The 21,890-nt window shown below is 41.7% G+C and overlaps 1 protein-coding gene and 1 long non-coding RNA gene across 5 annotated transcripts in view; one reads left to right on the top strand and one right to left on the bottom strand.

Annotated features, from left to right (window-relative positions):
• Positions 1-20,009, bottom strand: part of TMEM170B (transmembrane protein 170B) — an 81,435-nt gene extending 61,426 nt beyond the window's left edge. For 3 of the 4 annotated variants that reach the window (XR_014011065.1, XR_014011066.1, XR_014011067.1), the window contains exons 1-3: positions 19,296-20,009; positions 14,292-14,462; positions 11,464-11,698 (exon numbers count right to left, since the gene is read on the bottom strand). Coding sequence is in view for 1 of the 4 variants with exons in the window: in XM_081206675.1 (XP_081062801.1) it covers positions 11,568-11,698; positions 14,292-14,462; positions 19,296-19,572 (579 nt within the window). In the remaining 3 variants the exon portion in view is untranslated. Of the gene's footprint in view, positions 1-4,220; positions 11,699-14,291; positions 14,463-19,295 lie in introns of those variants that run through there. The other variant, XM_081206675.1, reaches the window with a different exon arrangement.
• On the top strand, positions 19,897-20,679 carry LOC308593955. Its single transcript, XR_014011137.1, has 2 exons — positions 19,897-20,036; positions 20,383-20,679. It is a non-coding gene; the product is annotated as an uncharacterized lncRNA (long non-coding RNA).
• Positions 20,680-21,890: the final 1,211 nt, after the last annotated feature.

Below are 21,890 nucleotides of genomic sequence, written 5' to 3'. Positions count from 1 at the left end.
CTATTCCGTTCCTCCTCACCATTTTCCATTCCTCATTCCTCCAAAGACAGCATCCTGCATCCAGTGAGCATGCTCAGTTCTCTGGGGGGGGGGGTCCCTCTGCTTAGTACCCCCCATTTTTGTTCTTCAGCAAACCTGGAGGTTTCTCCAAGCCAGCAGATGCCTCACATCTAGCATGCAGGCGGTGCTGCGTGGGCTGCATCAGTTTATGCACTAAGAGGAATTAAGAGTTTGCTACTGGTATATATAACCACCCAATTAGATATGCTAAAGTGAGATATGGTGATAAGCAGTGCTTTGTTTCTTTAAGAAAATAAGGTGCCGGTACTCTGGGCAGTTGCCCTGGGTGCAAACTTTTCTCAGGGTCAGGAAAAACAATTACATGCAATTACATGTCTTACTGGAACTTCATTAAGATCTGGCCATGCTTGCTGGGGTTGATGACAGCTGGAGACCAACATCTAGAGGGCACCACACTAGTCCTGTCTAGCATCATCAAGAACTGCTTGGAGGACTTCTGCTGGCTGAGAGGTCAATGGCTCTGAGGAAGAGGACCCCCCTCTAGTGGTGCTATACCTGTGGAGGTCCATGCTGGTCAGACCAGGGCACTTACAGGTTTTTCACAGGCTGTTAAAGATTTCTATTGGTTCATTACTACTGGAACTTATTAGTCACTTTTACACAGTCTTTTGGGTGAAAAAGGAAGCAGCTGATAAGGGTGGGTGTTCCATCTGTTTCAATGACTCCTCTGGGCTTATTCCATTTTAATATCTGTTAAGAACCTGTTTATAGACTAAAACAGTGGGATGTAAACTGCAAAGCCCTTGAGGTATTTTGAGCAGGTAGGGTTTAATAAGAAAACACGTAAAGAAACAACAGAGTTATCCTAGGTGTGGAGAATAAGAACATATGGATCAGTTGGTAGAGCATGAGACGCAATCTCAGGGTTGTGGGTTCGAGGCCCACACTGGGCAAAAGATTCCTGCATTGCAGGGGGCTGGACTTGGTCTCTTCCAGCTCTACAGTTCTATGATTCTAGAAGATGAGCCCTACTAGATCAGGTCAAAGACCCATCTAGCCTAGAATTCCATTCACACTTGTGGCTCCAAGAAGCTGAGACAGTGGCCACACCCCAGGAGCAGCTTTGACTGGCCAGCTAAATCAGGTGAGGGTAGCCAATGTGTCTCAAACCCTCGGTGAGTTAGGGACTTTCTCTGCATGTGAACACAGGCTCTGGAAGATTGAGCAGACGAAACCAATAGGGTCCAAGAAAGCTGGTCTCGTCAAGAAAGCTGCTGTAGAGGAAAGTGAGGGGCAGGTGGGGCTCTTCAACCTGGGAAGGTAGTCCATCTAGAAGGTAAACTCTGGTCCTAAACCTCCACTGCCTTGAGGGACATCTTCGGGAGAAGAAAAGGCTAAGGAGTAAACCCTACACAAATCTGGAGTGGAGTCCTTAAGACAGCTTGATGGTGCCTTGTACGACTCCATCCAGCAACTCTTGCAGCTAAGCTGGTGCCAAATATATTGCTCTGCTTTCCTCTGGACTACATCAGCTAGGCTGAAGGGTGGGAGGGGGGTCTTGTCATCTGGGCAGACCAGGACCCCCATGCACACTGCCCAGGCTTGTGTCCCAAAGTCACTACAGTGCTAATGCAGCGGTTTGGCTTCATCCTTAGAGGTGCACCCCATTGCCTGTTGAGACAGACAGAGGCCGCCAAGAGCTGGATCAGGCCAGTGGTTCCTTTAATCCAGCATCCTGTTTTCATGGTAGCCAGCCAGGTACCTATGGGAAGCCAGAAAGCAGAACCTGAACACAGCAGCACTTTCCCTACTTGTGATTTGCAGCAGCCGGTATTCAAAGGCATACTGACTCTGACAAGAGAGGTAAAATCTAGTCGGGGTTTTCTGATGAAGACACAAAACTTGTTGAAAAAGATGAATCACATTGTGTCCAAATCCTGTAGGACCAATGTCACTACATAACATGCAAACTATTCAAATGAGCTGAGATGAATGGAAAGTTCAGTGCCATGCATTTGATGAAAATGAAGAAGCAAAGTGCACCACCTAGTGACAGATCTCCTACCCTACAGATCAAAATGCTTCGTTTAACTGATCAGTTGAAGCTAACAGGTCCTCATCATTTTTATTATTCAAATTGCCCACCAGGCATGTTATGTACCTTTGTGTAAAACATCTTAATAGTCAAATCAGTTTGTCATCTACACTGATGCTCTACTCAAATGTAGACTCTTCCACATAATTCCAGTAACCACTACTTATGCTACTGGAAAAGGATCCCTACCTGCCAAATTGGCTGTCCAGCCTGTTTATGTGCTTTCATTGAAGGAGGGTCCCCACCTCCCACCATAGACTACAGTGGTACCTCTGGTTACGAACACTTCTGGTTACGAATTCCGCTAACCCGGAAGTAGCTGCTCCTTGTTGTGAACTTTGCCCCAGGATGCGAATGGAAATTGAGCGGCAGAGGCGTGCGTGCAGCGGGAACCCCCATTAGTGAAAGCGCACCTCAGGATAAGAACGGTTTCAGCTTAAGAACGGACCTCCGGAACAAATTAAGTTTGTAACCAGAGGTACCACTGTATTCCGAACAGGAAGAACTGCTTGACAGTGGGCCTTTATCCCAAAATTTAATCACAATCTGCTTCTATGCTATTTCCACCCTTTACTTTTAATCTTGCCTTCTGAACAGAGAACAAATCTGCTCCATCTTCTTGTTTTCCCCCTATTTTGAACCACTATCAAATCAGTGCCACTCACAAATGGCCATTTTGTTCCAGAAGTCGATGTAAAACTGGGAATTTGGTCTGTACAATTTTTTTGGAACCATGTGATATATTGAATGAACTCTGCATGGAAAGAAAGAGCCAGTATCTCCAAGAATACCTCTCCCCACTGCGATAATGGTCCTAGATCAGCTAACAATCAAATAATGGACTGGGCAAGACATGGGTTGAGATTTTGTGTCATGGTACCTGCTTTATGGAACATTTCCCTCAGAGCTGAGGCCCTTGCTGGAAACGTTTAGGTAGCAGGCAAAGACTTTTTGGGAAGATGACACATCCTTTTGTTCTTTTGTATGTGAATTGTCCTTGGCTATTTTTATTATTCATTGCATAGATTATTAAGGTGTAATATGAACTCCCCTTGAGCACCAATTATTAGAACTTGTGTTTAAATGAAGTTAAAAGAATTTAACGTGTAATACTATAAGATTTTTCAAGAAAAGCAGCTTTAGGTCACCTGGCACACTATGCATTTAAATTACACAATTCCAAATCCTGGGAACTAGTTTGTTACAGGTGATAGGAACTATACCACTAGAAGGGGTAAATTACTATTCCCAGATTCTTCTGGGGGGTTGATTTAAATGTATGGTGTGCATATTGCTTGGGGGTGGGGTGGGTTCTCCACCCCCCCAATCAATTTCAGGGAGTGAGCTTGGGCGGGGGGTATTCCATAGTGCAAGCGAAGTCCTTGCACAGGGCTTCTGCTGATGGGTCTCCTTGGGTGAATCCTGCCTATCATAATGGAAAATACCAAAGCAGTTCCTTCAAAGTAAAAAAAGGAAACATTTCAATGGAAAACATTTATTGTTCAAGAAGTTATTTACAGGAAATTATTTACATGGTAGTTTGTACAGACTGAGAAATTTAAAAAGCTGCTTTTATAAAAAAATATACATTTACAACATATTATACACAAAAACGTTTTATCCCTTTTTCTTTAGAGCTAAACTATTATATAAAACATGCAATATACGACAACACATTAGGCAGCATATATCTTAAAAGGATAATGAAAACATTACCTTTGTACAATATAATATTCTACAGAATATGAACTTATAATTTAAAAATGGTCCTTCCCATTTCAAGAGTTCTTACCTTTTGGTCTGACTCCACAATTCTCACCTGGGCAAACAAGCATAAAAGCCACATACTGCATGCACTTCAGTACACACCAGCACACCCATTCATTTCAATGAAGGAAACAGCTCCTTCCATTGGATCAGACCCACACTATTTTATCAGTGTTTTACAAATGCAAATGAAGTTTCATTCATGTATTTTTTTCCAGTTGGAGCAGAAGAAAGGGAAACATCCTCATTCATTTCACTATTCCTAGACACACAGATTATTATTTTAACCGTTACCCCAGAAGTCACACTCTGTTTTTTGTGCGCTCATTTTTTGCCCGGGGGGGGGGGGGAGAAACATGTAAAGCAGATTAGAAGCAGCCTCTTTAGTTGGGCCACATGCTGCAAACAAATTGTAAATGACAAATAGGAATTTCCACGTTTCCTTGAGGCTCTCCATATATACAGCTAACGGACTGATGCTTACTTGACAGAACAATGTCTTAAAGAAATATCACTTCCTTATATCAAAATGTGTTCAGCATAAGTGACCAAGGCTTAAGTATATTGTGGCATGTACATGTAGCAAATAAAGCACACACACTCCCAATGCCATTTCTACACAGAAGTGATGCAGGGATATAAAACAGCTGTATGTGCAACATATTTGCCTTCCCCAAACTTACATATTGTTCATTTGTCAACTTGCTAGTGCAAGATGTCAGTTAAATAAAGACTAAGGCTGTGCACACACATTACTGTTTATTCTGCATCAAGTGTGCTCCTACTGCTAGTTTTTGAAGCCACATTGCCCACAATCCTTATCTATCCTGTAGCTGATTAAGCAATGCTGTGCTTTGGTACATTTCCCCCAAAACCAGCTTTGATCAGAGTACTTTCCATCAGCTACAGCAGGTGGTCCAGCCATGCCCTTATATGGACAGGGATAGCCTAACTACTATCATCAATGCTCTGGTAACTTCTAGGTTAGATTACTGCCATGTGTTATACTTGGGACTGCCTCTAATGATGGTTTGCAAACATCAGCTGGTGCAGAATTCAGTGGCCAGGTTGCTCACTATGGCAACATGATTTGAGCATATACCGCAATTCCTGGCCCAACTACACTGGCTGCCAATTAGTTTCCTAGCCCAATTCAAAGTGCTGGTTTTGATCTATAAAGCTCAGGACCACAATATCTCAAGGATCACCTCTCCTCTTATGAACCATCCCCAACCCTGCGATTATCATCCAAGGCCCTTCCTTGTGTGCCTCATTCATGAGAGGTCTTGAGGGTAGCAATTCAAGAATGGGCCTTTTCTGCAGTGGCTCCCCACTTGTGGAATGCTGTTCCCTGGGAGGCTTACCTCAGGGGTTTGCAAACTAAGGTCCACAGGCTGGATCCGGCCCAATTGCCTTCAGGATCTGGCCCACAGACGGTTTGTGGATCAGCGTGAGCCGTGGGGATTCTGTTCATTTTTTTTATGCACCACCATTTTCCCCTGCACATTCTCCCCCCCCCCCAACAGCTATGGACTTGCCCTGCGGCCCGCCGAGGGCTACCAGGCTATGGCCACCACCCTGCCTGTGGGAGCTCTGGGGAAAGAACGCGAGGAGCCGTCGCCGCACTACAAACGCACCACCTGGTGAGCTCCAGCCCTGCGGGACGGGCTGGGGGCGCAGTGAAGAGGTGAAACTGGAGGGCAGCTGGGCGTCCCGGACAGGAGGGCCAGCTCCCAGTGTACCTGAGCACAGCCTGCTGTCAGAGGCAGCACCCGGCGAGAGTCATCGAGGCCAAAGCGCCGGGGAAGGGCTCCTGCTTCCCCTTCCTGGGAGAGGGGGAAAGGGCCAGGGGTGCTCAGATCACGGGTCTGGGAAGGTAAGCGCAGTGGCTGGGGAGGAGGACTACTTGCCCCCCTCGCCTCTTTTTCCAGCTCCCCCCCATGCCGCTTCTCTGGCCTGCCACAAGGTCTGAGGGACAGTGGACTGGCCCGCGGCTAAATAAATTTGCCGACGCCTGGCTCACCTGGTACCTTCGTTACATATCTTTAGGCACCAAGCAAAAACATTCCTCTTCTCCCAGGCCTTTGGCTAACTAAACAATCTATGGCCTTTAAAACTTTGGGGGAGTGGGGTTACTGTTTTTGTTTGTTACAATACTTTTTGTGTTTTTATATTGTAAACTGCCCTGTGATTTTCAGATGAAGGGAAATACAGAAATTTTATATGAACAAACATTTTTCCTCCATGACTGAATCACTAACTCAGCAGCTTATAATGCACAGAATGATATTTTCTCCTCACACTGCAAACATTTATTGCAGTGGGGGGGGGGATCACTTGATCATTGTGTTGAGCAATCACATACAGAGCAGGGAGGATTTCAAAGCAGCTTATAACCAGAATGTCATTTCATGTGCAGAGGCTATATGATTAGCCTATAATTTTCAGTGCCATATGGAATTGAACAGGTGTCTATAATGCACCTGACCAACAATTTCTGGGATCATTTAGAACCTCTCAGAGAAAGCTACAAGGTTTTCATTCCTTTCTCTCCAAGACAAGCGCTTCTCCCCCTATTAGGCAAATTTAAGGGTCTGAGAAGAGAAGTGTTCATAAGCATCATGCAGTAAAGTGGCAGATTCATGCTCTTGTAAACGAAAGAGCACAAACTACAGAAGAAAGCCGTATATGAAAACATTTAGTAGCAATTGCCAGACATATGGTCCAGAATGATCCTTCAGCATTGCCAATGATCACTTTAGAAACATCTTAGCAAAAACTCAAAATAAAGGAGTTGGCCTCAGACTGGTAATGTCCCCATTTCAAACTTCAATAATTTTATATTAACTTAAAATAAGTTTTAACTTTAAACTGTGTTCATCAAACCTATGTGGTGGTTTCTCAAATGTGTCCGGACACTTTTCTCTCACAAATCTTTGAAGTAAATGTACCAATCTGATTTGCATAGAATAAGGAAGAAAACCTGCAGTTTGTTATATGTTGGGAGCTTTCTCCAGCTTGCCCCACATTCTTATATCTCCAGCTTTTGTAGTAGACAGAAAATTAACTATTTCACATATTTTTTGCTTGTTACCTCTTCACTTGTTCACGTTCATTAATCTGAATGGAAGAGGAATGCACTTGCCTCAGGAGCCATACAAAAAGCCATTTTTTCCAATATTGTGGCCCCTATTCATTGTCTCTGCACCTTCAGTCACAACTGAGTGCTAGTTTGGAAAACCTGGAGTTCTACGAAGCATTTTTTTCAGAACCAGTTTGTGTCTCATGTTTGATCGGGAGCACAAGTACAGAACATGCAGTTTTAAGGCTGCAATCTAGTCAAGCTCATAAGGAAAGAACCATATAGCATTGAGGCTTCAAAATCTCTCAACTACCCACAGTAGCAGTAAACATGAGGCCTGAAGTAGCATCATATTTTTGAGGAGGAGAAGTTGTATGTGCTTGTTGGATCTGGATCCATATTTCTCTTATTTGCTATAGGGTTGAAATCAATGTGTCTACTCTAAGCATGACTAAGTCTGGATGTAACCCATTGTGTGCAATTATGCAAGAATTTGGATAAAATGCTTAAAAACAATGCCTTAAAATATTAGGCTTAAACGTATTTGGGGGGGGAGGCTTAAGAAAATTGACTTATCCATGCAAATGGATAATAAACTTCAAACATAACTAATTTTAAAAATCCGTTTAATTATACCGAGAGCTGATTGCTTGGTTATACTACAATACAACAAAAATATGCAAGCTTCAAGTAAAAATAAGTTTATCATACTGAAACAAAATATAGCAAAGTGCAAAACTGAAGAGGAAACACTACTGCTTTCCTCAGATTTAATCAAGAAAAATATATTTAAAATGCTATATTACAGATAAATACAATGAATACTTAACCACCTCTTTGGTCCATATGTTAATAAATTAAGCCAACATAATGTTACCTGTGGTTTTGAATAATGAAAAATTTTCTAAAATGTCATTGCTAAATATGTTAAGAGATCAGTTCATGAAACTTAAGCTGCCTTAAAAATAAAAAACCTGCAGATTATCTGGAATTAAAAAAACAACGAAATTTTCAACTGCTCTCAAACAGTAATTCAGTTCATGGTCAAATACTGGTGTTGCATAAGCTTTACACTGGATTCTTTTTAGAATGCTTCTAAGTAGAATGTTCAATCACTTCCTCAGATAAATTTTTGAATATTGGTGTAGATTTCCTTCATTTCCTGTAGCAGCTGAAGGTATTATTTTAATTCTATTCATACAAAGGGCATTTCACCCTTAAGTAAAGCACACCACTCTAAACTTGCATGAAAGAAACCCACCCTTTTTAGCATATGAAAAAATGGCCCTAGTAACATTACACTTACACATTACTTTCAAAACCGAATACAGAATATTGCTATCAGAAACTTTCATTTGTTATTTCATTGTTTTTTTAAAATATAAATTGGTTTTAAAATGCAATAAATAACTAACTCTGCAATCGCTTCAAAATACAAATGTTATGTATTCTATTCAAAGGCATAGTGCCATACTTATCCTTGGCTAAAGCACATCCTTTCAGTATTCATTACCAAACAGAGACTGAAAGAGAAGATTTTATTTACCATTTTTGATAGAAAAAGAGTCATTTTATACATTGATCTACCGTAAAACACAACTCATTAGCTGAGTTCAATGAGTCATGATCCAAGATTGCTTCCTGTTACAAAGCGGTTCTGGGCAGACCCTTTTCTAGATGGCCACTCAGAACCTGCTGTATTGTTGCTGCCCAATGAACGTGTTGCAATATTTAACAAAGTGCATATCTAGCCTTTAAGTTATTCCTAACCTAACCTTAATACTGATGGGATTTGTTTCTCATGAAAAGTGTAAGTTTTGTCAGAATGAGGCAACCACAAACAACATAGGAAGCATCTGAGCCTCCAGTACAGAAATACATTTCTTCATATAGCCCTAAAGTCAATCGACTTAGAAATTTACATATATAGTCTTCATAACTACTTCAGTACTGGGGCCTGAGAAGTGTTTGCTTTGCAGCTTCATTACACCACTACACATAACACTAGACATCAGACAACTTCACATACAACATTCACAACAGTATCACATACAGCATGTTCTGATGCTCAATAAAATATGAAACCAATATGGAGTTTTATAACTCCAAAGGCTTGAAGATACAGTGCTTAATATTTAAGTCAATAAAAATTATAATTAAAAAACAAAAACTTTTCTGCATTGACTTGAACTGGGGCAGGTAGTACTCCAAGTTTTTTTTCCTATTATTCATTTTAACACCACTACCACAAGCTATCATCAGATGCAAGCTAATGGCAGAGACAAAACAGGAGTAAGTTGACAATGGACTAGAAAATCCCTTCTAACATATACTCAAGGCACTATAAATTAAAATAGCATTTTATACTAGTGTAGGTTTAGAATGTGCCTTGGCATTTAAATTAAATTACCTGAAACAAAAACAAAATATATCAATGTTTCTTTAAATACCTCCTAGTATTAATGCTATTTCCTTTCCCCTATGACTTTGATTTAGAGTCTTGGGTGAGCACAAAGCTTCCATCTTTCGGTATGGCAAACGAAAGTCTGCAATAACACAACCGTGAAGAAGCTCCAGTTATACATAGGTCCTTGTAGGATAGCAGCCTATCACTACAACTATAAGAATGAAGACATAATAATAATGAATGTCTTAAGTGTTATCTCTAGACCAAAGTAGGCAAAATAGCCTCTAGTGATAATTTATTAGTATATACAACTACAAATTGTGATTTTGCCACAATATTTAGAAAGGTTGTGGAACAAAGCACTGTGCTGTCAAAGTGTTATTGCTGCAGTTATGATTTCTGTAGGCATTAACTTCTGCTGTCATGACAACCTGTGGTCATACACCCAGAAGGAAGGTAGAGACATGTACAGACTGCCAATTTTGAACAGAAAACTAAGGGCTAATTCACACATTGCACTCTGAGTGAAGAAATACATAGAATCAAGCCCTACTACCACCTGTATTAGAGCAGCCAAAAGTAGTAGAAAAGGCAATGTCAGCTAAAGTCGTCCTCTCTTACTGCATATGCCTTGTTTTTCCCAAGTTCCCAGCAAAGGGATTCTTGGCTACTGCCACTCTACTTAGAGAAGAGCACCAGCAGCAGAGTGACCGAGGTGGTGTTGAAAAAGGTGCAGTGATTGAGCAGCGACAACATCTAGCAATTTCTGGTAAATGCAGAATTGGGTTCTCCAGCCACTGCCACCTGCACTGGTTTCCGGAAGTAGGGAGCCTGCTCCCTTCTTTCAGCTCCTAATACAGGCATGTTTGTGCATGCTGATTACATGTGCATACTCACTGAAAGGACAGTGTGTGAATCAGCCCAAAGATACAATTAATTCACTCCTTCCCAATACTTACATTTAGATAGTGCCTTGTAGTTTCTCTCTATTCACTTTATAACATGTTACAGTAAAGACATTACAGTCACACCACCGCTGCTGCTCTTGCTAAAACAACACACACAGAACAGGTCTACTGGAAGCTAAGCATATGAAAGTCACATATAATCATCCCCAAATTATCTCAAGGTTGGGAAATAGGAAGATTTTTAATTCTCTCCCTTTTGATACTGATAATCTACTAGAATAAACATTTGTTCAGAATCCTGGCATAATCACATAGAAAAACTGCATTATTTCCCCATCTATCTTTGACTTATTTTAGATTAGACCATACTGTAAACACATACTTTTCAAGACTTGTGGCTCTTCCTGGTCTTAAAATAGCATTACTGAATGTTTTAACAATCAAGGTCAAAGCAAATATATTTTCGGAATAATGTAGGATTCCTTTTGTAACCTTTTTTAGACATCTGACCCATACAGCCTTTGTTCCAATCCGTAACCATGAATTTGGGACATACCATAACTTGATAAAACAGCAAAAGCATAACATAATGTTACTGAAAGGCTGCTTTTAGTGAATGTGACATATCCTAATTAAATCCTTTCATAAGGAGCTCCTATATTGGATCAATCACATTCATGTCCTTACCAGACTGTTGTTTCAGTCACTAAATCCCGGCAATGCTAATAAATTCAATACTCAAGCAGCTTTCTTCTCCACAGGCTTGATAAATTTCTGCATTGAGATGGAGTTAGTTATTACAATAATAAACAAGTGCCTTGTTGGTATACCTGAAATTTTTTTGAACTATGTTTGCTGCACTCAAATACTACACATTTAAATGGTCACACTATCAATATTTTTTAAAAAACAAAAACAAATCAACTTTGCATTTGGCACATTTATGATCCATTCTTCAGAAATGCCCATCTATTTTCCCCAATACTGTTACGAACAATGATCACATCACCATTTGCCCAATTAGCAGCTTCACAAGGTGCTTTATCTTGCAGCTTCTCCTAAATTGATCACACCTTGCCTGTGACAGAGGCACATTAGGTGCAGTGCAGTAGTGTGTCATTTTTGGACTCTAGAGGGAACTCCTTTCTAAAAGGGCGGAACCTCTAGTTTGAAGTCTACATACCAAATATTTCTCCTTGCAATTCAAATCCAGCAGCTACTGGAACAACTTCTGGGAAGCTTCACTGCAGACCATTTCCTTTTAGAAACCAAGTTTTCACAGAAGTTTCAAAGTGTAGCAAGAATTCTCGAGAAGGATATAATTAGTGTCAGTACAGTCTGGCCAATTCCAAACACCAGTGCTTGTAAAGGAGCCATGCTTTTTCCAGCAACTCTGAAAATTCCAGCTACTGCTGCACCTAGAGAATCACAAGGAAGGGAAGAAATATGAAGTTACCACAAAAAATAGTAAAAGGTTTTTATTTTAAGACATTTTAGGACCAAATTTTTCAAATGTTACTTTTTAATTACATTCGGCCTGATCCCGCTAATATTAAGGACTTGTAAGTCCCATTGAACTGAATGGGAGATAAGTATGTTTAACTCTCACATTCAAATTAATGGGTCTTGAAAGTGCTTATCTTTAGCTAGATTGTGTCCAATATTTTGTTGTAAGCCTGACCAGGGGGCTATATAAATGCCACAGATAAATAATAATCAAATAAACTAGTAGTTTACATGTCCTATCCAAATGCTAGTATTTGCAAGGCTGACACACTGTGAAGCTTTAAGTTAAGTCAATAATGTGTTGGACTTTGTTCTTCTCCCTGAACTTTCCTAAGAGAGAACCCACTTCTACAATGAACATTGAGGGTGCAGTATCAATAAATTTATTAAAAAATTGTCCAGTAGCACCTTAGAAACCAACTAAGTTTGCTCTGGGTATAAGTTCGTGTGCATGCACACTTCTTCGGATGCATGCACACGAAAACTTATACCCAGAACAAACTTAGTTGGTCTCTAAGGTGCTACGGGACAATTTTTTTATTATTTTGACTGCGTCAGACCAACATGGCTACCTACCTGAATAAATTTATATCTACCCTGAACCACCAGAAACAGACATTAATCCCCTTGCAGTGGAGGTAAAACACAGCCATCATGGTTAGTAGCCGTTGATCACATCCTCCTCAAAATTTATTCTAACTAGAGATGGGAATGCCATGGGGGGGGGGGACCCCAGGAAATTATATATTTTTTCTCCTGTTTTTTCTTCCAGATGACACTTTGGGTTTGAAGGGGCAAAAAGGAAGAATGACATTTTTATGCAAGGCATTAAATAATGCTAATTTGTGTATACTGTAGTCATATACCACATTCAAATCCAAGATGTGTTTCTGCACCTAGGGTTCAGTATTTTCAGTGTTGTATAAAGTTACGCTTTGTATTTAAATATGCTGCTATCCTTTAATATTGAGACTAAATGGAAGTTTCTGTCCAAATGACACACAATTGTTTTAGCAAACCAAACAGTGTTTCTGTTTTCAACTCCCTGTACCCTTCCCAAACAGGGGAAAAAACCACACTATTATATATTTGCTTAGTATAAGGTGCAGCTCTAATATTGGGTAAATTTTATGTTTTATTTGTAAAAATGGAATGCCTTTATACTTTCTACTCTAATTCTTTGTGTGGTTAAAGGTAAAGGTAAAGGTACCCCTGCCCGTACGTGCCAGTTGTGTGTAGGGTTGTGCGCCCATCTCACTTAAGAGGCCGGGGGCCAGCGCTGTCCGGAGACACTTCCGGGTCACGTGGCCAGCGTGATGAAGCTGCTCTGATGAGCCAGCACCAGCGCAGCACACGGAAACGCCGTTTACCTTCCCGCTATAAAGGGGTACCTATTTATCTACTTGCACTTAGGGGTGCTTTCAAACTGCTAGGTGGGCAGGAGCTGGGACCGAAAGACGGGAGCTCACCCCGCCACGGGGATTCGAACCGCCGACCATACGATCGGCAAGTCCTAGGCACTGAGGTTTTACCCACAGCGCCACCCATGTCCCCATTGTTTGCTTACCAGGGAGTAAAGTCCGGTAAACGTAAACATGCTCTGCAACTGCCATAAATATGCCAAGTTTTACAACGGTAACTAAGTTAAAAATGATGCATTTTATATTGTTTTAAAAGTGAATTAACTTTGTTTGATAATATATTCCAATTTTCTCCAACATTCCCCCCCTTCAAATGTATGCCTTTTTCTCAAGGTTTCAAAATTTCTGGAAATTTTAGATCTTTAATTCTGTCAAACATTAAGCACTCACATAATGTTAGACCATGGTTTGTTTAACAAACCAGGAGCCAACAACAAATTGATCTGCAGATAACCAAACAAACCATGATTTGATTTGTGAAAGCTTTGTTGTTTGTCTCAAGCCTCAAGTCTGAGCTGGGTGGCCAATCAAATCATAGGTTGAGAAGGATTTAGGTAACACCAAGCCATAGTTAAGACAAACAAAAGATTGTAAGTGAACGTAAGCCATGCCTTAGAACAGAATTAGTTGGCAATTAACAAACTATAGTTAACCTCCTAAGTTCAGGGTTCAAAGAATCAAACAAAACATGATTTAAATAAATCACAATTTCATAAACCACAGATTAGCATTATTTTCCCACAGCTATCTGTTAACAAGCTCCAAACAACATCTGACAGAGGAGTTAAGTGCTGCAGATTTAAAAAGCTTGTTTTAGAATATCACCCTGCCCCACCCTGGGAAGAAGAAGTGACACTACTACTGGGAGGCTGGCTCTGTGGTAGCACCCTGCTTCTCTTCCTCCTAAAGCTGAGACATATGAAAAATCATGGCTGCCAGTTTTATATGGCCCTTCCATCAGCCACTGAACAACCCCAACAGCTGTAAGCCTCACAGAACTCCAGTGTAATGAACCAAAAATCATTTACTACAATAGCTAAAAAATAATATTCAAAAAGAAGTATTTGAACATTTTAAGACTTACTGGTTATCATAGCTCCAGTTACAGAACCCAGAAATCCAATGCTGACTGCAATGATAGAGATTAGTCTCCCTTGTCTATGCCTCTGCAGCATCACAAACATTAAAACTCCTGCAGCACCGTGGACAAAGAGAGAGGAGAAGAGAGCCCAGAGGAAAACCCAGTACCACATTTCTGGAAGAAAGCAATCAAAGAGCGGGTTAACGTTTGAGAAAAAAAGATTAAATCAAAGAGAAAAAAATCCTTGCATATTTTGAGGAATTATAAAGAGATACAAAAGCATGCAGACAGAATACTTATTTAATAACTTTATTCTACTTTCTATAATGCTGTCCACTGCCCATTTCTCTGCACACTTAAGGTCCCCCTATTAACAAACTATTTTGAGCAAATATTAAACACTCCAATTTTTTAATCTATGTTATACTTATAAACAATTTCTGACAGCTAGCCAAAACAAATTACCTTAGAGGGAGCAATAAGTAAATACTAATCCCTTCTGAAATTTTACTGGTCGTTCACCTTTAAACATGTCAGCATCTCTAAAAGTAGCAAGTTGCCAAACTAAGGGCTTTTTTCCTGATGTTGCCAAGAATATTTAAGTTACGAATACATTGCTTCCAATTGTTATCAAAGTGGAAACAATATTTAAACCCTGAAGAATGAACGAATGCTACATAGCAGCTATTCAGACCAACTTGAAATTGTGAGGAAATTCCAACAATAGTTTTTATCACTGAATGTCCTAAATAACCAAATTTATCTTTCTAGGACATATTGTACACATGCTGGATAAAAATAGATTTTGTCCTTTAGTGTTAAATGCAACTAGCACTGAGAAAAAGTGTCAAAGTTGTGAAATCATGAAAGCAGAAACTAGGTAATTGAGGGAGAACTGATTCTGAAGCAGTGCATGCTCTCAAAAGGAGACAGAATTAGTTGTATAAAAGGCAGAAATCTTTCACCAAAGGAAACAATTCCTAAAACTATGTATTGCATCACACAGAGACTTAAGTTAGCCAAATGCTGCTTTAACAAAACTTACTTCAGATCACACAGATAGTTCTCAAATTTAAGTATTATATTATACTGCATGTATCGATTTCTATTCCATTATGAACTGCCCTGAGATCTGCAGATGAAGGGTGGTCTACAAATAATAATAATAATAATAATAATAATAATAATAATAATAATAATGGTTTATACTATGTCTGGTTTATTTAAAAGTAGTCTAAATATATCCCTCATATCTCTTCATTCAAAGAACCTTAAAAAATAAATAATGTAAAACACACCAAACAAAAACAACATATTTGCTGAATGCTTCCTTGGCAATCAGGCAGGGAAACTTTCCGAAAATTTGGTTCCCCGCCCCCTCTTTTAGTTGTTGAGGATACAATTAACTAACAGATAAAATGTAAACTAGCACTAAAAATTTGCAGTTATTTCCAAGAGAGAACCATGGAGGGTTAGCTAGAAGTACCATATATCAAAACTGTTAACAAGTGTTCACCTTTGTGAGCTGGAGCCATAGAAGCTGAAATCCTCAGGTCCCGAGACCCAGTGTGGTATAGTGGTCAGAGTTTTGGACTAGGGCCGGTGAGACCAGGATTCAAATATGCAATCAGCCATGAAACTCACTGGGTGACCTTGGGCCAGTCACTGCCTCTCAGCTAACCTACCCCATAGGGTTGTTGGGGGAATTAAATGATGAAGAGGAGAATCATGTACACCACCTTGAACTTCTTGAGAAAAATGCTGGGATACAAATGCAATAAGTAAGTAATGGTGAATCATGAGATTTAATTTAGAAATTAAATGGTACCCACTGAATCCTTTATAATCCTGACCATGTTGCAGGCTGCTGTGGCTGCAGCATGCACTGCCAGTCTTCATATGTCCAGACTAGTTGATTGGGCAAGAAAATAGAAGACAATTTCTAATAGAGTATTTGCATGTTGACAGCAACAAAGAGCCTTTTGGCATCTTAAAGCTAAAAAAAAATTATAACATAAGATTTTGTGAACTAGCATCCACATATCAAATGGAATGGAAAATGAGAGTCAGGATGCAAGTATGTACTAGGGCAAAGAACATGTGAAGTTCATATATATGCTAATGGAATATAAATTGGCTATAGCCACACAAAATAGATATTAGAACTGTAGTGGAAAGCTCAGTTTGTGTGCCAAGGTAGGAAAACAGGACAATTCATCAAAATAAATTAAAATTGAAGTAAGTATGTTGTGTACCATTTATGAACAGACAATATAATGTTATTTTATTTAACAAAGTGTATACATTGCTTCCTAGATAGAAGACTTCTAAGTAGTTTAAAGAAAAAACCCAAAACCTTCATTAAAAAATGATAAAGGCAAAAAAAAAAGTTAACATATGTTTTAAAATATTAATCAAACCAGTAATTTTAAAATAATATACATAATAAAATTACATGTTTGGGTAGGTTTGCTGAAGCAAAAGGTTTTCAGCAAGCACCAAAAACAATAGTGAAATGCCTAATATAAATGAACAGGGAGTTCCAAAGACTATGCACTGCCTGATGTTGTAGTAAGTAGTGTACTGTACCAGTAAAAAGAATGACACATTTTGGTTGTATACACACTTTCACCTGAACACCACATCTAATCCATTGTTTTTTGATCAGGGCCACTGTATTCTGTGAAACAGTACTAGAATCAGATATCCAATGCTTATGTTTGCTAGTTTCCATAAGTGAATCTTCTTTTTACTAAGAAAAATGCTTCAGATATGATTTATTATGCAGGCAAATAAATATCTGTGTCTGATGGAGTGCTGAATAGCTAGATGCATAAAACTTATACAGCACTTTTACTAAGTGCTCAAAGAGCTTCACATAAATTAGATCAGTAATCATCCTAACTGCACTACCAGAAAGACAGGTATGATTACAGATGGGGAGCTCAATCTGAGAATGTAAGAACAGCCCTGCTGGATAAGACCATGAATCACATTACTGTGAGCATCCCAATCAGATGCTTTCAAAAAGCCTACAAAGAGGGAATGAGGGCCACAAGCTCTTCTTCACTGTTTGTGGCAGTCGGAGGCATCCTGCCTCTGAACCCTGAGGTTCCACATTTAAATATCACTGCTCATTGTTGATGGACCTATCCTCCAGAAATCTGCCTAATCCCTTTGGCCAGTGGCCATCAACACATCTTATGGCAGTGAATTTCATGTAATTATGCACTGCATCCATCATTCTACAACTCTAAAGGGTTCCCATTCTGTACACCTTTGACCATGCCATCCACATAGCCTTTTACACTGCAGAATTTAGAAAATTGTTTATATGGTTCGCTCTCGGTCCAGTATACCTGAAGGAGCGTCTCCACCCCCATCATTCTGCCCGGATGCTGAGGTCCAGCGCCGAGGGCCTTCTGGCGGTTCCCTCATTGCGAGAAGCAAAGCTACAGGGAACCAGGCAGAGGGCCTTCTCGGTAGTGGCGCCCGCCCTGTGGAACGCCCTTCCAGCAGATGTCAAAGCGATAAACAACTACCTGACATTCAGAAGACATCTTAAGGCAGCCCTGTTCAGGGAAGTTTTTAACGTGTGATATTTTACTGTATTTTTGGTTTTTATGGGAGCCGCCCAGAGTGGCTGGGGAGACCCAGCCAGATGGGCGGGGTATAAATAATAAATTATTATTATTATTATCTATGACACTAGGTAAAATCACTTAGGTTTACAGTTTTGGGATTATAGCCAACTCTGTACAAGCTGACTTCTGCTCACACAGATTCTCCTATGCTTTCCCCACTCCTTAAATCTGGAACAGATTTTACGGGTGCACTGGGAGCTGTAGGACAGAAGAGGAAGCCCCACCATGCAGGTTAGAGTTTGTTCTGCTTGTGTAGCAGTGAATGCAATTCTTAGCCTACAACTGTGAAACACTTCTTTTGAAGTCAGTCCCATTTAACAAAATAGGATTTACTTCTGAGTCAACAGAAAAGTCTGTGCACGGCAGTGTTTCTTTACAAGATAAAGAGCAAATGTTCATGCTCTTATAACTTCATAATTTTAACTGAACACATTAGCAGTTTGGGTACTTGGAGGGCATGAAATAGGAGCAAAAAATGTAGCTTTTCTAGATGAAGAAGCATAGCAAGAGGAATGTCACCAAATCGACATTAAGCAATTAATGATTAAATCAGCATACATTTTAGTATGAATTAAACAATAGTTGTGAAGAAATATATATTAATATTTTTGATGACACATATGCACTGGAATCTTAAAACAGGCTTTCACTTGCTGTGTAACAAAGCAGGGTGTACACATCTTCGAAGGCTATGCTTGTCAACTAGAGTTGAAGTGCTTGTATTAAAAATAATGTATATTTTTACAAAGTCTGTTGCTTCACTAATGGGGGGGGGGTGGAGAGAGAAAGGAAATACATTTTTAAGTGCCCCAAAAGTTTTAAAATTGAGGCAACATTTAGTTGATCAGACAGCATAAGCCCTGTACCTGTTTGGTACGTGGTCCTGCAGGAAATACCCGGATCAGATGCCACAGATCTGAACAGCAGCATTTTTTTCAAAAAGGCCCAGGGACATCCCAGCAAGGAACATAGGAAGACAGGTGCACAGTCAAGTCCCTTGGGTTATCGGAGCACCTCATAGATCTAAGTCAGAAACTGCAGCTACTCTGACCTCCAGCCTGCGTATTGAGCTCCAACCTAATGCCATCCCCTACTCTCCATTTATGATGCCACGCACGTTTTCACCTGCCCTTTTGAACCAGAAGCCACTTTTACATCCACACGTTCCCGGGGTACTATTTTCTCTGCCCTGCTCGAGTGTGTGTGCCCCCCCCGGCTCCCCCCCCCAGCCTCTGGCGACACCTGGGATGGGAGTGCCTGGAACGTCTCCTCTCCCTCCGACACAGAACACAGGCCGCTTTTCAAACCTCGCCCGCCCCAGCCTCCGAACGCCTCCCCCGCCCGCCCTGCGCCCGGCCGTTACCGGTGAGGTGCCGGAGCGAGGTGCCGTGCGCCCACAGACTCAGCACCTGCTGGACCGACAGGTTGATCATGCTGCTGTCCCCCGCCTCCGCCTTCATCCCCGCCGCGCTGGTGGAGGAGGCGGCGGCCTGGCCGGCTCCGTCGTCGCTGGGCCGCCTCCCGGCGAGTCGCGGCTGGCTCCGCCACCAGTCTCGGAGAAGGCGAGGCCGGGCTCCCGAGGGGACGCTGCGGGCCGAAGGGGCGCGGATGGGGTGGGCTCCCCGCGGCGGGGGAGACATCGAGGACGGCAGAGGGACGAGCCAGGAGGCGGCGGCGGCCCTCGCTCTCCGCTTCTCCAGCGGCGGGACGCGCGCCGAGGCCTCCCTCAGGGCTGGCAGGTGCGGAGAGCCCCGCGGTTTGGGGCCGACGGGAGGAAAGGAGACGGAGGCAGTTGCCGGGCGGCGGCGGCAGCAGCAAAGGCCATCACCGCCCCCTTCCGAAGCCGCCTTCTCATGGCCTCCTCAGCTGCGAGGGGAGCGCGAGAGGGGGAGGTACCCGCGCGAGGCGCCAACGGGCAGCAACCGCCTCTTTTTCCCCACCCTCACAGGCCGGCCGGCCGGCCAACGGCTACTCGGCGCGTGCTTGAGCACGAGGCCCCACCTCCAGCCAGCCTCCTCCGCCTGACGGGACACGTGCGCGCGCGCGCGCCACCTTCAGCGAAACAGCGCGCGAGAGAGAGACGGCTCCTCCTCTCCCCAACCAGGCGAGTAGGACGCACGCGTACCAGCCAATGAGGGAAACAGGGCGAACTGACGTTAGTCGGGCGGGGCTATTCGTTATATAGTCAGTTGGGGGTGGGGTTTCGGAAGGGGACAGAGGCGCAACCGGTCTCAGGTTTCCTTTCAGGCGCTGTTATCTGTAAGCCGCGGTGTTACCTGTCACCACCGCTCGGAGCAGCCGCCGTTTCCCGTTTTAACATTTCGCCTGCCTGCCGTTTGATTTACCCTGACGCGAATGTCGTCAGGCAGTCAGAGCTCGTGGGGCGGACGGTCGTCTCGCGCGCTGCATTAACGCTAATGGTGCATTTCTTGCCCCTCCCCACCTTCCAGTAACTGTCAGGATCTCCTCCTGCTTCCTCACAATCAGCAAATCAAGTTCTCGAATCCATCATCATGAAGCGAACCATTTCGCAGACTGTGATCCTCTTAACACAGCACTTCGTCTCCCAAAGGTTGACCAGCCAGGCAGATGCTGTGAAAATGCGATCTGTGCAATAAGGATGCTGCCTTGTTTGTCCTCAAGTATCCAGCTATCAGATTACATTGCCTGTAATCATGAAGGCTCCATGTGGCTTATCATATCTGATATGGCAAATTGATTAAAATAATTTCTATATGCCTCCTAAAGTTACCATGGCTGCGTCCAACAACTTAGAACAATCTTTAATAAACATAGTACATGTGGCCCAAAGGAACTTCAAGAGGCTCTTCCATCTCTTTGATTTTTATGTGACCAAAACTCATAGCTTTCAACTTTTAGATTTGAAAATAAGGGATCAGCAGCCTCACCTGTCCTGGGGACAGTCTACGGGATATCTAACAATCCCGGATAGCAGTGGGAAGCAGCGGGAAATGGTGCTGGAATAAGGGAATTTCCCGCAAAAAAGGGAACGTTGACATCTATGACAAAACTCTAATAACAGAAAGTAGCCTAAGGGAAAAGTTTGAAGATGTCCCGCTTCCATGGTTGCTTGTGTAGGGCCTACTTGGCCTTTTTAGCTAATCCAGGGATCAAGGGCAGTGTGACCCGTAAAACTGTTGAATTTTGAACATTCTCTATTAATGAATTATAAGACCACTAAAAGCACAGTGTTAGTATTTATAAAATTCTTATGGAAGCATATTTTGGACATGTTTGATGCCTTAAGCTTCTATGGGAACAAAAGTTGGAACAATGATTAGAGTTCACTGTGGGATAAGTCCTCTTTCCACTCACTTTTAGTACAGTACAGTATAGAGAAATCTTGCTGAAATTACCACACAGGTGGTACTTGATGCCACTCACATTGTCTTATATAACCCATGGGTTCTTCCTGCTGTGCTGGGGGAAGCTGCCAAGTAGCAGGCACAAGTGGGGCTGCAATAATTAAGTGTTGAATACTCAAGGAAATTGAGGCAATAGTCAAACAGCACATCTTGCAATCCCCAAATCTAGCCCCAATGAATTTTATTGATTGATTGATTGTAAGGATCAGAGTATAAGGAAATGTTCATATGTTGATAGTGGCAAGGCCTACTACTACTACTACTACTGGGAAATATTTACTAGGAATAGTATTGTACTAGAATAGCACTTGCTAGAATACTGTTATTGTATGGTGTGGGATACAGCTTTATTTTAAAAATGGGTGTATAAACAGGGTTATATGAGGTCAAAACAAGTTAGATAAGTTTTGCAGTTTGATTTAATTTTGTAGACTACATCAGTAGAAAAGAACATAGGCAAGCCTTGCCACCAGCAGACAAACGAAGTTGGTTGCAGTATTAAACTTATTTCATCCAATATGGTAACTCTGGTTTTGATGAGCCTTCTGGTTTTGTGTCTCTTCCCATCCTTG

This window comes from Podarcis bocagei (genome assembly GCF_964188305.1).
Source record: "Podarcis bocagei genome assembly, chromosome: 8".
Taxonomy (NCBI): domain Eukaryota; kingdom Metazoa; phylum Chordata; class Lepidosauria; order Squamata; family Lacertidae; genus Podarcis; species Podarcis bocagei.
The sequence above is the reverse complement of the archived record's forward strand: the minus strand, read 5'-3'. Positions and strand labels throughout refer to the sequence as shown.